At 43.3% G+C, this 18,244-nt stretch overlaps 1 protein-coding gene across 1 annotated transcript in view; it reads right to left on the bottom strand.

The window, feature by feature from the left end:
* Window positions 1-18,244, bottom strand: part of ATP8A2 (ATPase phospholipid transporting 8A2) — a 498,496-nt gene that overhangs the window by 393,476 nt on the left and 86,776 nt on the right. Inside the window, exons 15-21 of the mRNA XM_034663775.1 lie at window positions 16,389-16,494; window positions 15,457-15,539; window positions 12,621-12,670; window positions 10,323-10,392; window positions 9,375-9,459; window positions 8,259-8,398; window positions 6,628-6,766 (exon numbers count right to left, since the gene is read on the bottom strand). Coding sequence (XP_034519666.1) covers window positions 6,628-6,766; window positions 8,259-8,398; window positions 9,375-9,459; window positions 10,323-10,392; window positions 12,621-12,670; window positions 15,457-15,539; window positions 16,389-16,494 — 673 coding nt within the window. The remainder of the gene's footprint in view (window positions 1-6,627; window positions 6,767-8,258; window positions 8,399-9,374; window positions 9,460-10,322; window positions 10,393-12,620; window positions 12,671-15,456; window positions 15,540-16,388; window positions 16,495-18,244) is intronic.

Raw genomic sequence — 18,244 nt, 5'->3', positions numbered from 1 at the left:
CACTGCATATTATTTTAAAAACCAGAACAAACTGAATAATTTAAAATCATAATACCACATGGGTAAATACCTGTTTAACCCCTAAGACAAAAAAAAAGGAGGAAACATGAAATAATATTCTATACATTTTCAGACTTGTTCAAGTCTGTATTTTAACAATAGTGATGAGTAAAAATGAGACTTTCCCAGAATGCCATTCAAAGTTCTGCCTGATAGGATTGACATAATTGAAGTCTCTGTTTACCCTTAAAATTTTACAAATGTATTCTTCTTTCCTATAAATTCTTAGATCAGGTCCAGAAGGGAGGTCTATACTTTATTTTTATTCACAAAAGGGGATGTTGCAACTTTAATTATTTCCCACTATGGGAGGCTTACTCTTTCTTTATATCCCCAGAGACTTCCAGCAACTTCATGCAACATAGACTGTTACAAATTTAGTATAACTAATGCAAGAGGATTTGCTGGTAGTTTTTGATTTGAACAACAGCTGCAGAAGCAAGCTATAATTTTTAAGCCCTAGCTTGCTGCTTCATTTTATATTTTTCAGTTTAAGCAAAATGCTGCTTGACAACTGAAGCTGCACAAAGATATTATGGAAAAACTCTTAAGTGTTTTTTTTTTAGCCGTTGCAGGGAGAGGGCAAGAAATAAAACCACTGACACGTCCATGAATTTCAATGTACAAAACTAAAGGCTTCTGTAAATAGGTTTTGTTTGTTTGTTTGTTTGTTTGTTTTTTTAATTTGGAAAATGAAGTGAGATTCTGCTTAGAGAATTATCACACAGAACACCTGCACTGTACAGAACATGGAAGTTTAACACAGTTAATTGTGACTTAGTGAATGTAGCAAATTAAATTATGTCAACCCTAGTTTGGTGTGCTTGATTTCTAATGTTCGTGGATAAAATGAGATCAACTCTTGGAGAAGAGCCAGGTATGAAATGTCAATCCACGCTTGTAAATTGAGGTCTAGTTCTTTAATCTCGCAATCTAACAAAACGACCATAAAATCACTGAGAAGAGAACCTCTGGGATTTCACTTTTTACTACACCTGAAATTAACAGCACACCCTAAAAGCATTTAGTCTTTCTACTACCTGAGTTTAATCAACATTCAAAGAAATCAAAATATTACAGACTCTATGGTACTTAAAGCAGGACTTCATTTTAAGAAAATTATTATCCACTCTAGAAAGTATCACCAAACCAAATCTCTCAGATCTTGCAATCATTCTTTCTCTGTTTTGAGATAAGCTCACATTGTCAAAGATACCCAAATCCAGATTTCCTTGGAAACATTTCTGGAAGGGTTAGGGACAGTTTATCCTTACTAACCATGCATTTTAGGATTAATAAAGCTACCCATCACTAGCATTCGACATGGTTCCAACCCACAGTAAGTGGGTTGGTCCTAAATATTTTCAGGGAGAGTGTGATCAATATTTGAGTATGAGTATATGAAACACACTGCCAGACATCAGGAATGGATAATGAAAGATGGTATTCTTAATCTATTCCAGATGGGGCCAAAGAGGCTCAGTACAAAGTCCATCATCCAGAGAACCAGGAAGCTGAGGACTCATCCACAGAGCCACACACCTGGGCACCTTTCCCTCCAGATCCTTCTCAGGAAGGATCCATTATATGTACGAGCACAGGGCCTCAGCCTTGCCTCACAAACCCCTCCCCACACCAAGCTGGGCTGTCCTGATCCATTCTATGCTCAGATTTTTTTAAATTTAATTAGCCAACCTACAGCACATCATCAGTTTCAGATGTAGTGTTCAATAATTCATCAGTTGTGCACAACACCCCGTGCTCATCATATCACGTGCCCTCCTTAATGCTTTTTTTTAAAAACAAATTATTTAAAAGGCTCAAGTTTTAAACCTATGTCATCCACGAAGCTTCCCCAGTTTTTTTTTTTTACTCAGGTATCTTTCCTTCTAGGAAGTGAATACCAGCTGTCACAGGCACATACTCAGATTTTTGACACAGTCTCTGTGACCTAGGCTGAGCTGCTTGGTATTTCTGTGCCTCAGTTCTATCTTTAAAGAAGAGATGATGGCTACCTCCAAGGAATCAGAAAACTGGCAGAGAGGACTCAGCACAGTGTTCCGCACATTCAAGCTAACCTTCACTCAGTAACTAACACCAGTCATACTTAATATCTATCCTGTGCAATTAGTTCTTTCTCATCTATGTTACTGTTTTGTCTCAGATTAACTCATGCCCCAATTAGGGGATGTAAATTCCCCGAGCCTAGAGAAGAGCATCTGGCAACAATGCCAGCTGCAGGTAATCAAGAAATAATGTGTCTGACTTTTTCGTAAAAAAAAAACCACTCAGATTGAGACCACTACCAAACAATGTCCCAGCTTCCCTGAAAACAGAAACAGGTCTTCCCTTCGACAGGCAAGGCAAACTATAGGCAATAATAACAGCAGCAAGCACCATATTTACTCACTTTTAAAAATTAAACTTCTAAAATTGTAAGAAGTGGTTTAAAAGTATTAAATGAGTCACAACAACTTAGAAATGTTTTAATGAAAGCTCTGTCCCATTTAATGACTTTAAAATGGATTTTGTTCTCACTCATCCTACATCCATTCGAAAAAAAAATTATAGATTCTGTAGACTTCATATATGTTGTCTACCTATTTAATGGATGTCTTACCCAGTGGTAATAAGGAAATGACACGATTCACAAAGGCTACATCTGAAATTTCACTTTAGACTAACAGATGCCAAATCTTTAAGCTAAAAAAGAAAACTGCCAACTCCTTGAAACACAGCTAATTAGCATAAATTCAAGCCCCGCACAGTCGGATTCTGGCATCATGCCAGTTCCAACCTACCTAAAACCCACAGGCAAGAAGACCATCTATCTAGTACTCATTGATTCCTAAGAAACGCAAATATGCTGGAACATAATTTGACTAAATATTTGCAAGGTATGAACTAAAAGCTATATTTTACAAATGTTTCTTTTCTTTTTTTTTTTTAAGATTTTATTTACTTATTTATTTATTTATTAGAGAGAGAGCACGAGAGAGACAACACAAGCAGGGGGAGTGGCAGGCAGAGGGAGTCCCCAGCTTGGGACTCCATCCCAGGACCCTAAGATCGTGACCTGAGCCAAAGTCAGATGCTTAGCCGACTGAGCCACCCAGGAGCCCCTTACAAATGCTTCTTAAACTATGATAAATAAATCCAATGCTGGGGAAAGCCAACAACCCCAAACACCAAACATACCAATTGTCGCCTCTACAGGTGAACTCTTACCATAAGTACCCCTAGGATGATGTGATTGCATGGTAGGAGTCAACAGCTACAAGACATCCCAATTTCAGGGATGTTGACATAGGACAACAATGGGCATCCAGGAATGGCTGAAACACAGGACCATTGTCCCCCAGTCTTCGAGTTTCAGAGAACAGTTGTATGAAAGCTATGTGAATCTGTTTAAAGGGAGCCCCGCACCAGAAGTGAAGAGCCCTGGGACGTCATGCCAGCTTGGTCATGAAACAGAACCTAACCTTTATAAACATGAATTTCCCCCTTGAGCAGTGAGACCATTCGCATATAAAGCTTGAAGACAGAATTCAGAAGGTACTCCTAGCAGAGTGCTGCACTCAGCAGACATTCCTTCATTTGCTCTCTTGTCCTTCCTTCATAGAGAAGTCGAACTGCTAGACACCTGATTTCCTTCCAAATATCTTCTGGGTGCCCGAAAATGCACACAGAATGCACTACGATGGGAACACCTGGGTGGCTCAGTCATTAAGCGCCTGCCTTCGGCTCAGATCATGATCCCAGGGTCCTGGGATCGAGTCCCACATCGGGCTCCCTGCTCAGCAGGAAGCCTGCTTCTTCCTCTCTCACTCCCCCTGCTCGTGTTCCCTCTCTCGTTGTCTCTCTCTCTTTCTCTCTCTCTGTCAAATAAATAAAATCNCACTCCCCCTGCTCGTGTTCCCTCTCTCGTTGTCTCTCTCTCTTTCTCTCTCTCTGTCAAATAAATAAATAAATAATCTTTTTTTAAATAAATTTTTATTTTGTTATATTAGTCACCATACAGTACATTCCCAGTTTTTGATGCAATGTTCCATGATTCATTATTTGCATATAACACCCTAAATAAATAAATCTTAAAAAAAAAAAAGAATACACTACATGTACAGTATATCCAGTATTATGGAAAACAGATCAATAATGGCTCATATTACCAAGGGGTTGAGGAACACAGTACAAGTAAACTGGCATACAATCCATGCTGTATCTGGGGCACGACCTCGTGCTGCGTATAGCTGTCACCTGTGGTCTGGCATGGACAAGTCTGATACAATGGACGTCTACACTTTTTGCAGGCTCGACAGATATCCTAAATCAGAAGATGACATTTAATCCCTCCACACTGCCCGGGATTACCATTAAATTCTGAATACAAAGTGAAAAAGTAATTCAGACAGAGCTCTTTCAAAGAATATCTATTCCCTGGCTGTTGGCTGCATACTTAATAATACCAAAGAGATGTTTGAATTCTGATACACTAGAAAACAAATGGGAGTACAAAAAAGCCTTCAGAAGATAAGACTTGGGTGAAGTCATCAGCTTATATATAAGCAGGAAGCATCATTTCACTGTGGTCTTACAGAGTATTTGCTAAGAATGATCAATTTTAAAATATCTAATGCCTATAAATGCTTCTGGTGCCAAAACTACAGATGTTGTTATACTCACTTTGAAAAAAAGCACAAAATAATATCACCATTATTTTTACAAACTCTTCAGATGGGCATCAATTATCTTGTAAGGCTCAGAGAAGCCTCATGGCATTCAAGTCAAACTTTCCTTTATGAATTATAACCCATTTGTGTTTTCTGGGTTGATTTTCAAGCCTTTGCTTTCCTTTGTGTTTATTGCAAACCCCTCCAGACCCTGATATGCTCAGGTATGACAAAAGGAACAAAGCAGGAAAAGGGATGTGTGGGCTGCCCAAGGGCAGGTGATCTGGCGCAGAGGCTATGAGAGGGACAGTGGCCTTTTTCCAGCTAGCACAATGCCAGCAAAGTCACACTCGCTTCTTACAGCAAACACAAGAAAGCACTTAAGGGAGTCATCTGGGGCTAGGAGCATGAAAAGGTCATTCGTCCAGCAGGAACACTCAAGCTCTGTTTTCCAGATCTTATCATTATCGTGCAATTTTAACTAGAGGGGTTACTCACTTCTTAGATACTGCTCTAAGAGGGCAGAAAGCATTCCCTTAAACTGTCAGCATTTCAGGGCAGCCGTCAACTTTATGTGCCCTACGTGAGCCACCAGAGCCACATAGCAGCAGCAGGGGTTTCAGCCCTGAGAGAAATTTCTATGAGAAATCATACCTGAAGGGGCAACATATAAACATAGACAGAGGCACAGTAAACCAAAAGCAGGGGCTTACCTTCATTTTACAAAACACTGCTGACATCACCCAAGGGCTACACACTCTGGGTTTTTATTTTCTAATAGTAGTGAGGGATCCACACAGAAACATCATTTGACTTTTGTCCAGAAACATGCATTTGAAAGACAACACAAATCCACAAAGTCTGCAGCTGAAGCTTCCAAGACTGTTTACGAATCACGCACGTGTCACTCGCCTGTGACTTTAATTTCACCTGTGTGGGAGCCCAAATGGCACGTGACTAACTACCACCTTGCTAAGAGATGATTAAAATGAGTCTCATTCATTAAAACAAAAACAACATTCACTTCAGAGGGGAGGTGTTTGTCTACTGCTGAGGTTATCCGAGAGACAGAGCTGCTTCGGAAGGGAAGGCTTAAGAGAAGGGGCGTGCCTGGAGTCAACTGATAATATTCCAAGGAGACTGCTCCCAGTAGGGCAACAGTCACTTACATTTGGAGGTTCCAGCATGTTTCTTTCTGAAGGGACCTGTGACACAGTCTACTTCCATAAATATATCATGAGTCATGTGGCCCTTACACACTCGTGATCACGTATGGGCCGGGCTTCTGATGCCATCATGGTGCTACAGAAGCACCAGGTAACTCGAAAGTAACTTCAAGAACCAAAATCAGTTCTTTTAAAATGTGTCATGTCACCTCCTTTCAAACTCAAAATGTGCCTCTTTAACATTAATGTAAGTTATCTGGACTTAAAATTCCCTTTCTTCAACTTTAATTTCTGTGAAGTTTAGCAAGCAAAGAGGTTACCAACCCACACATGGAAAGGAAAAAAAGAGACAACATTCTTAGAAGACCCATCAGTTGGTAAAATCATTCAAGTGGTTATAATTATTTAAAATTATAATGCGTATTAAACTTGGTGAAAACATGATCTTAGTCTCAGACTACAATTTTGTGAAGAAAGCAGTAAGAAAAAGTTACCAAATCTTGAATTCTGTATCCTATATAGGTGTGTTTAATACAATTCAGGGAGACATAATAGCTTTAATGTTTATTATAGGCAGATAACACTCATAAAAGATCTTCATTTGATTCAGGTAAACTTTCCTTGGCCTTAAAACATCATCTGTCAATGCATTTGAGGAAGCCATAGGCACTTCTACAAGATACTTTAAAAATAATACAAAGCCAACACCAGGAAAATTTACAATTAATTACCTATATTAATTGCAGTTTCTTGTTTATCTCCTGTCAACACCCAGATTTTAATTTCCGCCTTCAACAGAGTTGCTATGGTTTCCGGAACGCCTGCCTGAAGCCGATCTTCAATGGCAGTGGCTCCAAGTAACAGCAAATTCTAGATTGAGAAAGAACTGCGATTACAGACTGGTACAGCCTTAAGAGCAGCATCAATGACAAAACTGATCCCGAAAGGTAGTCAAATATTCTGACAGTTCTCTTATTTCCTCTACACTAAACCTTCGTTTGCAGATAATTAATGGTATCTAGATGTGCGGCAGTTTGGAGCTATTTGCAATGTTAGAACCACCTGAAACACATAGGCAACCCAGCATTGATCATTTATTTCTTGGACCATGGGCATGTTAGAATAGGAATCACCTCTCAGTAAAGCATACGGGCAAGTTATCCTGAAGATATTCACAGGAGGTGAGTCTTCCCCTCTCACTCCACTGATGAGTAACGTACATATTATAGTATGGGTAACACAGGAAAAAAACTGATTCTAGATGATAACACTCATCTGACGATACAAGACGAAGAGACAGCTGATGCTAACATTTCAACAGCTGGAGAAGAAAATATCAAAGTATCTTAAGATTGAGGAGCTATCAAATGTTGCTCCTGTTAAACTTCTTCCAGGAGCACAGAGGGCCAGTTCACAGTGAGGACAGATGTGGACACGTGGACAGGTGGAGGCTGCCTGCTGGCCTGGCAGATTCCAGAGCCCCTGCACAGAGCAGCACCTACTTCCCCCGAGTTCCCCCATGCTAGGGCACCATAGCTTGATGACACGACTGTGGGAAAAGAGGTCGACCTCTGCTTGGTACCACACGGACCCATCACCTATGTAATCGTTTTCTGATTCTAAAAGTAATATTGCTTATTTCCAGTAAAGCAGACCAAGTGAAACTTGAATTCTGTTCTACTCCTACCAAATTCCATTAAAGTGACAAACAAGTAAATAGAAAACTCAAACAAAAGCAGAGTATAAAAAAAAAGCCAAAAAGTAATTTTAAGAAACACAAAGAATGAGAAAAGCTAATGAGTTCAGAGTTCTAGAAACTGGAAAATGAATGGGCCGATGGGTGCTGAATGAAACAGAAAAAGGTGAAATCCAGCTGCCAGATTTGAGGGAATCCAATACGTAGAAAGCTACCTAATGCTTTGGGATAAACTGCAAAGACCAGCAACAACAACAAAAATCAAAGTAGGCAATATGGAGTAGCAATGGCAAAGGTAGCTATTATTAGAGTAAGTGTGAACATGCTTAGAATGAACAATGTCCCACCAGCCTACGCCTTCTGAATGCTCCTGTAACTCAATAGGGTGAACAACCTCATTAAGCCTAATCCTAGGTAAACCCCGAGAGTCACTGACACTGTTTTTGACCTGATACTTCTTAAGATACCATTAACGCTTAGCTAAAGGTGGCTCGACCTTTCAGGTGCCCATAAAAACGAAGTGTTTCTTAAAGCAAAGAAAGACCTCGTTAAAAGCTAATGCTTAAGATATGTACAGGAAAAGGGAACATGGCTATATAGTGAGACGACTGTTCAATACTCGGAGATCCTCATGGGGCATGCAACAATGGTATCACAGGTAATTACCTTCTCTATGATCTCATAGCACTCTTCCAACCGTTGAGCTCTGTCTTTCAGTATGGTGCTGGCTTCCTGATAGACCTTCAGCCACTCCTCATACTCACGCTCAGAGAGGTCAGCATAAGCCACACAGAGAGTCCTCAAGCCTGCAAAACAGCCACAGCGTATTCAGCAATGGAAGCAAGCAGGACACCCTCCCTCCTAGGTGACATCATGGGGCTCCATTTTAAACCAGCATGCTCAAAAAAATTAAACTATCTGCTTTTTAGGTCACTCTAATTTAACTTTCACACATCTAAAAAGGGAATTGAAGAACAACTTCAGTGCGTTTTGCTGTCAAGTACGTCGTGTATAGATGTGAGAGTACATGGAAGTCACGGAGTGAACTCCCCACAGCAGAGAGTAGAGGAGCTGGGCACTCACTCTATGAGCATGAACAGTGGGCAGGTATCAGCAAGCAGAGGAGGCAGGAGGGACATTTCGAGACGACAATAAAAGCCCAACATACATCACGTGGACGATCTGGACTTTCTAGCAGACACATGTGTGTACGAACACACATGCATGCACGCGCACATGTAGCCATAGGAATGCATTAAAGGTGAAAAAGCTGCAGTCGGCACTTCGACCAGTCCCCAGCTTTCATCACCTTCCCTTGCTGGAAACCCTGACATCAGTGTCATTCGAGGCCTGTCAGAGAACTCCTTTCCTAGTCTCTACGGGTTCAATGAATTATTGTTTCCTCGAGTCATGGATAAGCCAGTAGTCATAAGGATAACAAGAGGAGGACAGAGATATAACCTCATGAGTTTTCTGAGAAGAGGAATAATAACTACAAACTGATTCTACGTGTGGTGAGCTGGCCTGCCTGTTCCTTCCGCACTCCTGGTGAGGAGTGAGCAGAGTCCCAGACAGGTGGCGCACATCTTGTCACTGCCACAGGCACAGAACACAGAGGGAGGGGGCCAGGGGAGCACTAGAAAAGTATATCCTATGAAGAAAGCCAAGGACTGCACAAAACACACGTGTCCATTCAGAACGTGATTGCTCACCCCAAGCATCAGCCACAAACACACGAAAACACAACTTCGATGATTAAATACATTTCCAAATTTCACTTACCTTCTGTGGCAAAATATTCCAGGTGGCACAGTGTTTCCTCCATATATTTTGAATCTTTTGATAGTCTCTCAAAAATGACATTATCCTGTAAAATAGAGAAACCCTGTGACTGGCAATCCCTTAAGTAAACCTGCCAGTCAGCATTCTAAACCTGGCTTTGTTGTAATGCTTGTCCAGTGTGCATGAGAATACCTGAGTGGGCAAGTAGAAATACAGTCTTGGCCAGATTCAGTCATGAGTTTTGGAAAATAAATCGGGTATGGGTGTGTCCAAAGAAAAACTTTTTGGGGAGAACCGTAAGTGTCAAGAGAATTATCAGGGACACAATGATGCCTACATTTACCCACATTTGCAAAATACATGCCCAAGTTTATACACCTTTATGCAGGAGTGGAAAAAGTAACAGGCACGTCCTAAGTTGCTCAACTACACTCTTGCCTCCTGACCCTACAGGAGCTCCTGGCAAGGGAGTGCACAGCCCACAAGGCACTGAACCCAGTTCGCCTAAGAAACACTGAGGAACACAGCTCAGAAAAGTTGTGACAACAAACAAACCACAACAACTACGAAGAGCTGCTGGCAGACACACACACACACACAATCTCAGTGTACTTAAAAGACTATCACAGGTCCATATGAATTATTCCATCTTCCCAAAGTCAGAACACGCTCTAAGGACTTCGCACAACACAGCGAATTGCTGTCTCTGAAACCAACTACTGGCTAAAAGCAAGCCTTTCACGGGCCACCACTGCCGCGCTGGCCTGAACCACCACTATCTTCAGTGGGCTGTTACTACCAGGTCAGTTTTATGGTCAATCCGAAAGAGCCTTTCAACCTCGGGCAAACGTGCAGCGCATGATGGGGACAGCGGGCGAGAGCAGCAGTGGATGAACGACGTAGCCAGCAAGGGCGCCCTGCTGCACAGGACACTTAGCCGGTACTTACAGCCCCCTTACAATAGAGCCGAAGTTGGCCTGATGGAGTTCGAACAATTACAGACATTCTTTTTCTGTCACTGCAAGGGTAAGAAAAAGAGAAAGAAAGGAAAGTCGTCATTGGTCTGTATGACAGGACCCATGCCCCATGATTAAGCACCAAACAAATCAAAAGATGATCTGAGAGCCCTAAAAATGGCAAAGCTCCATTTTCCTTACTCTTTCCTTCAGAGCTGGACTTTAATTGTGTATCTACTACTCTTTTTATTTACATATAATGGACATAAACCTATTTTTCCCTTCCATGGAAACTGACTAGTATAGCTATTTATCGCCGGAGAGCAGAAATGGAAAATCTGACCATCTATTATGCACATTTAATTTACTTCTGATAATACTCTGTAGAAGTGTTATTTTACAGTTCAAATATTAGTCATCTGTGCAGTAAGTAGCAGAGGAGAGCTTCAGCATAAATCCACTTACTCCAAAAGCCCCTTGTCGTGTCTTCTATTAAGCGGAGTAGAAAAAAATTAGAAATTCATAGAACACTCCTGATTCAGCACTGAGGTGTGCCTGATTACTGCCCCTCCCCACTCCAACACAGACACTTCTGCACTCTTCTTTCAGAGTGGCCCATGCTCACTCCGGGAGCCTTCAGTGGCTCCCCACTGCCTACAGATTCCAGTTCTTGCTGACCTCCCCTCACCTCTGCAGCCTGACCTCATTCCCCAAGAGCCCACCCACCCACCTGCCGGCCTCCCACACACCAGAATATACACCACACTCGTACTCTACACCTTCTGTCCCTGCCTTCTGCAGACACTCTATCCTCCTGACCTACCTCCCAACCACACTAGGCCCCAGGCCACCCATGCCAGTAAGGGGACTCCCAATGGACTCTTCGCTCCTAAGACTGAGGCACATTCTCTCTCCAGCTTTGTGAAAATTCCCACATCCCCACAGCACTCTGTCTGACCTGGATTTGAATTCTCCCTCAGCTACCTAGTAGCCAGGCACTCTCAGCAAAGTTGGTTACCCAGCATCTCACTTTCTGAGTGTATAAAGCAGGGCTGTCACCAAGGGCCGAGAAGGAGTGCTGTCAGAATTAAGTGGCACCTGGAAAAGTGGAGTCTACTAAAAAGAAAGAAAACCACAGCTATAACTACAAAGGACCTTTCTATTCCATCGTATTCTCCCAGAAGTTTTTAATACATCCTCATGTCTCTATCCATATCACCTGCTTTAATCGAATTCCTTTTCCTCCTTCTTGTCCCTGTAGTAACTGTGGTTACCACTGCCACATAACAGCACAGTTTCCAGGACATACACAAGAGATGGGGCACAAAAACGCTAGGAGCAGTGTTTAATGTGTTCCTTACCTCCACACACAGGGACCCTAGCCCCTACTCCCCTACATGAACCACTACTGTTATCAACCATCGTTCTTCCCCTCTGACTCGCCCAGCCCCAAGGGCTCTTGACCCACCAAAGTTCAAGTTGGCGGTCCTAAAACCAAAGTCTAGGACTGGAAAGCATTTCCCACAAGAGGGTTAAAAATTGATCTTTTTCAAACAACTTAAAAAGCAGAGAAAATAAAGTGTGAATCATTTAACAAAGGTTATTGAAAAACTCCAATTTTACTAATGGGAAAACATGCTTTTGAGGTAGCAACAGAACCTTGCTCTAGTATTGACATCAAGTTCAACGTTAAGAAGGAAAGCTACCAAACATTAAGATATTTTTAATGACAAGGGAAGCAAATGATCCAAGAAATATTCCTGGGTCTTAAATTAAATAAACCACACTGGGGAAGAATGAGCTGGAGTATATACAAGAGAACTGCCCGACTCGGACAAAGCCTCTGACAGGATGCACGGATCTTATCGACCTCCGCTCATCAGTTTCCCAGGCCTGGCATGAGATTGCTCACATGGAGCACGAGGCACGACCCCATGGGACGTGGGAAAAACCAACAGAAATAGGGCCCTCATCACAAACTCCAAACTATGCAGACATGTCTGCAGCTGCTGATGCCAGAACAGCAGGTCTGGAAATCTAAAGAAAGAGGAGGATATGGAAGCATAAGGTTTCATTTGGAAAAAAAAAAAAGAAAGAAAAACGACCTACTTCACTTTCTTTAATGAAAGTCACAAATTCCAGCAAGGAGAGGGTTTGTGGAGATATAGTTACTAAATTCAATACTTAGGTACTGTATTTAATCATACTATACAATCTTGCAAACACTGTGATGACATTGTGAAATATATATGGAAGTATTTTATTTCAAGTGCACGAAAGAGAAACATACCTAGAAAATTCCAGGACGTTAAGGATTCCAAATGTCTGTTCCTGTCCCATCTAAAGGAAGAAAAGCAGGCTCTTACCTGAGGTGCAAAGTATTAAAATCTCATAACAACAGTCTCCCCAATCATAAACCTCTCTGTACACACATCTCCCCATCCCGCCAGCACTTTCTCTCTCTGTATATAATACACATACACGTATATCCCTCTCTCTGTCTCTCTATAATACATACACACACATACACATATATTCTCTCTCGAGCTCTCTTTCTATCCCCCTTCTAAAGGCCTTTTCAACAACAGCTACGGTTTTCCCACATGCCAGTCCGGTGGGGTCATAGCTCCCCCTTCTGGTAGAAGCTTCTCATGCTTCAATAGGCTGTCACAATAGCTGGCCGACACAGTCCCTTCCAAGACAGGGAAAACATGGGACACAAGCTACACAGGTCCACTTGAAACCTTGGCGCAGGTCATGCTTCCAAATTCAGAATTTAACATAATATAATAAGAAAATATTATTTAAAAAAAATAATAATAAAATAAAAAGTATAAAAAAATGTACGCATACATCATATGCCATCATTTCCCCTGGGAAGTCTGGGGCAACACCCTATAATCCAGCTCATCAATCTTCCACGGCAGAATGTAGGACTATTCACACTGAGGTTCTTAAGACCACAAACGGCCTCATGTCAGTTCTGGCTACGTTGTGCTGCCAAATGCCTAACTCCCCAAATATGGGGGAGAAACTCAGAATTCAAAGCTTCTTGGATTTTGGATTTAGAAATAAGGATTATGGATCTGCATAAGATTTTAATCAGATGTCACCAAGTCATCATTACTGCCCTGTCCACAACTCCCCACTCCTTCTCCTTGTATCCTGAAATACAACCAGGAACCCACCTCATCCAGCCTTCATTGGCCTTTATTCCCCTCCTTCTGCAACCACCAGTTCTTTCTCCTCACCCTGTCCCAACCTGGTCAGATGCCCATTCAGAAATGTGCCCACTGGTACCCCACAAATCAGCACGAGTGCTATGACTGCCAGGAGCCAATCCCTCTTTGCTATCCCATCAACCACTGTGCAACCATGTGCAGCCCACAGACTCGGCCATTAAGATGACCAGTTGGGCCACTTCATGTAAATGGCTGGTAACCAACACAAAAATGCATGGTTTGAGGATATTCTGCTATTGATGGTTAAAGAGGATTTTAAAGTTATTAGTTTGAACCTTAAGTAGTTAGGTAGTCTTATTTACTCTCAGAAACATGGCCTTAATAGTTTAATACAATGACGAAGGGGTGTCAATCCACTTTTAGTAAGCATCTACCACCATGATGACAATGCCAGTGGGCTGTCGATCTCTCCATATTTATCTGGTACTGTGAGCAAATCAGAAGCAGCCATGCTCTCTTTGTCTCTCCCACTTGTGTCCCATCAGTGCACACCCAATCCCCGTCCCCATCACTGCAACGCAGAGAAAACAGCAGCACCCACACGACAGAAAATTCTACTGCGAATGTTACCAATCTCCTCAAACTGAAGGGGGTTAAGACTTCATTTATGAGAAGCTTCTATGAAGGAAATTCAATATTCAGCTACTTTGTTCTACTTTAAAATAAAAATAATTATGCTTTGATCTCTGTACCCCAGAAGACAAGAACATGAACGTGCCAAGAAATGGGCACACTGTAAAAGGTCTGATATTTTCTAGGTTTTACATATAAGTACCCAAAAAATGGAGTACCACCAAGTTAGGAACAATAACAATTTATTATATAAATTAGAAGTGAATTTCAAATGTATTAAGAAGGCCTAGAGATACAAAGGTGCATGAAAGCAAAAACTGTTATAATTCATGAACCCTCCCCAAATTAAGAGGTAAAGGCAGGCAGAGGAGACAGAAGACAGTAGTTGTCTCCAGGCCCTCCTCAACCCATCCTGCAGCAAACTGCAGCCCCCTTAACTGGTCAGCAGTAAACACGCCCGCACCTTGCCACTCCTAACCAACAATTCCCCCATTGCCCACCTCAAGGGTCCTTCTTTATTGGCTGTTATTCTTGACTCACATTTTTTCCAATCACCAGATTTCTCTCTCAGGCTTCCTGAGCAGGGAAACTCAAAAACCAATCATAAACTACAGGACGCCTGAGTGGCTCAGTTGGTTAAGCGTCTGCCTTCGGCTCAGGTCATGACCCCAAGGTCCTGGGATCAAGTCCTGCATCGGGCTCCTGCTCAGTGGGGAGCCTGCCTCTCCCTCTGCCTGCTGCTCCCCCTGCTTGTGCTCACACTCTCTCTCTCTGACAAATAAATAAAATCTTTTTAAAAAAAATCAATCATAAAATAAATAAACCCCCTAGGCCTTAGGAAAAAGAAAAACCCCTACAGATGACAAAGGTCTTCAGTGCCCACTTGCATCTCCCCAGTGGGGAGACTGAAGCTAGTGCGCCGAGGGCTCTGCTGTGCACATACTCCGGGTGCCAAGGCTGCAAAGACAGAGCCTCAGATCCTGTCCTCAAGCCACGTGGACCACGTGGTTATTCCCCTGACTGTTAGAGAATGGAGAGCAAGCTTGCTAGCTTCTGTACTACAAATCACACCAGCGTATGAAAGACTCGTGGAGAAGCCTCTCCGAGAGACAAAAATGCCTGTAACACAAACACGACATGAATAAGCTGATATCATCACATGATACCCGCAGCTTCCCAATGGATCTAGTTTCTCACAGGAAAAAAAAAATGTAGCTATCACATTTCCATCAGACATGCTATTTCAAACAGAGAGCCTTCAAAAAAGTAGGTGAGGTACAAGGCGAAGAGGTGCCCAGGCTTGTCACTTACCGCTTCTATGATGACCGAGTATGGCGTTCTGGCCGTGAAGACAAAGCCCAGCTTCCTAGCGCCCTTCACCAACGCAGCTTCGTCTGTCAATAGAGTTGATGAGGCACTGACTCGCCACAGGTAATGGCAGACTTCTGCTGAGCACGTGTTATTTTCCAGATCAACCAAGTCCCCAGCAGCGGGAGGGGCCTGGCCCACGGGCGCAGTGGTAAGGACTCGGCTCTAGGAGGCGCTCACTCACTCCCAGCACCCGGGTCCTGATGGGGGCACTTGCGTGAGGTGGGAAGACGGGAGCTAAAACGACGCTCTCGGGACAAGAGTGGTGGCATCCCTGCTGTTCTCGGTGGGGGTCAAGTTCTCCCTAAGGAACTTAAGTAACGTTCCCATGACTTTCTGACTAAACGTCTTCTCTGAGTGAGGCAATGTTCCTGTTCTAGCACAGATTCAGAGCNTCAAGTTCTCCCTAAGGAACTTAAGTAACGTTCCCATGACTTTCTGACTAAACGTCTTCTCTGAGTGAGGCAGTGTTCCTGTTCTAGCGCAGATTCAGAGCTCAGGGATTCAGAGCTCCAGGAAGTGGGTTCAAGGGTTAGTACCCAGCTTAGCTCCATCAGGAAAATCTATGGTGGGGGGAGGGTGAACAAAGAAGCCAGTCCACCCTCCCCTGCGAGTTTTGTCTAGTGCAGGGTCTTCCGCTAGCAGACGCAAGATGGCCTGGGGTCTCGCCCTGCTGTCACAGTGTTACGGAGTCAGGAGGGCGCAGTGCCACCTCTCTGGGGCTTTAGCACTTGTCACCATAACCTGCAAACCGCGTGAGGCCAGAGACAAACAGTGGAGTCTTTGTGGGGCACGCCACCCCACCACAGCCCCCAAAGTAACTGCAAACACCCAGAGAAGGGGACAGCGGGGCACACTCAACCCGGAGCCCTCACCTGGAGAGGAGGCCTGGTAGATGATGTTCTCTCCATCCTTCTCGGGGACCACGGTGTGACACACGGCCAGGAGGGTGAGGAACTCCTGTATGCACGGAGCTGTGGGCTACAGACATAAGGGCAAGATCCTCTGTTACAACACTGCGGACATACACCACAGTTAGAGTCAGCTGTCCTGGGCTTAGAGGCCTGCACTGGCTTCCCGCCCCCTTTAGAACAGAGGTCGAGGTCCTAGCCTGGACTCCGTGTTCCCCGGGATCTGGAGCTGCTTACCATCCAGCTCTTCCTGCCTCTTCCCCCCTGCAAGCTCCACCCACCACTCCGGTCTGTGGCTCCTCACACAGGGCTCCACCTGCCCCGCGGCTCCATCACCACCCTCCACCCGCTTGCAGCCCATCCTCTGGGCTGCAATCCGACAGCCACTTCGTCGGAGAAGTCCACTATCACCCCAGTCTTGGGACATCGTTCCTGACGTGCTAACCCTGGGGCCAGCTGAGAACAAGGAGGCATGCGCCCTTCCCAGGGCTCCCCCAGTACCTGCCCCCCTTGTCCCAACACTTCAAGGACTCCTGATGCTCACATGCTTCCCCCACATCCGTGAGATCCAGGAGCACCAGCAGTCATCTGCTTTCCTCACCAGTGTTACCCTGGGCCCCACAGACAGAAGGCACTCAAATCTATGTTGGGTCAACCAAACAGGTGAGCCTTGTTCTTCTCTTCCATTGTCCTGGCACTTACTCTACACCACATCTGTTCCTTAACTTAATAATTGCTTAAAACCAGTAAGGCAGTGTATCCCATGCTTATTACTTTAAAAAAAAGAAGAACCATTTTGGTTCTTGTTATTTATTTCTCCCATCCCACACACACTCCTTATAATTTTCACTGGGATTAGACTAGGACATCTTAACACTGTTGACCCATCTAAGAATACAGAATGCTTTCCTATTTATTAAAGGCTTTTAACACTTGTAAATACAGGTGCTGGCATATTTTCTTATTAATTTTTCATTCATTCAAAGAATAGGTGCATGCCTACCATATGCGAGGCACTGCACTAGGCANCGAGGCACTGCACTAGGCGTTTTATCTATTGCTTTGTATATCATGAATAGAATCTTGTTTCTATTACATTTCACAAGCGCCCATTCAGATGTAAGTAAAAACACTGAATTTCATAAATGAATTTCATGTGCAAATGTAATTAACCTCTTCCTGGCTCCCCGAGTTTCAGTGGACTCTCCTGGGGTTTAAGGCAGCCAATTATTGTATCATCCACAGATGACGACATTTTCCTTTTCTTTTCTAACATATACACTTGAGTTCTCACTTGCACACTCAGGCTAGCACTTTCAGGAGGGTGTCCAAAGCCAGGGGTGACACCAGGCCTCCTTGTCCTCTGGTTATTTTAACGCTGAGGTCTTTAATTTTTCACTGTTTGATAGGCAGCTAGCTATGCATTCGAGAGAGAATTGTATTTGCAGATTCAGGAAGCAAATCTGTTCTCTAATTTTTGCAGCGTTTTTGTCTTGGCTTTTTAGTCACAAATGGATGGTGACTAATATTTTAAAATGTTCGTAGTTTCTCCTCTGACCTGTTAATGTTATTTAAGAGCAGCTGTATGGAAGCAAATCACAACTGTTCTCATGGCTACTTCTTATCAGACATTGGGAAAAGGACATGCACAATTACAGTTAGTGAAATCAAATAAGTTAGGGGATTTACAAGTTCCCCAAGGCCTATACTATAAAAATGCTAAGAAATTTTACCCAGAAGCACTGAGACGACTAGCCTTCAATTCCAGATTGCCTTCGCCACCTGCAAACATCTCCTCATATCTCACTGGCCAAAACTGT

Source organism: Ailuropoda melanoleuca, chromosome 7, assembly GCF_002007445.2.
Source record: "Ailuropoda melanoleuca isolate Jingjing chromosome 7, ASM200744v2, whole genome shotgun sequence".
NCBI classification, from domain to species: Eukaryota; Metazoa; Chordata; class Mammalia; order Carnivora; family Ursidae; genus Ailuropoda; species Ailuropoda melanoleuca.
This window is presented reverse-complemented; position numbering and strand designations above follow the sequence as displayed.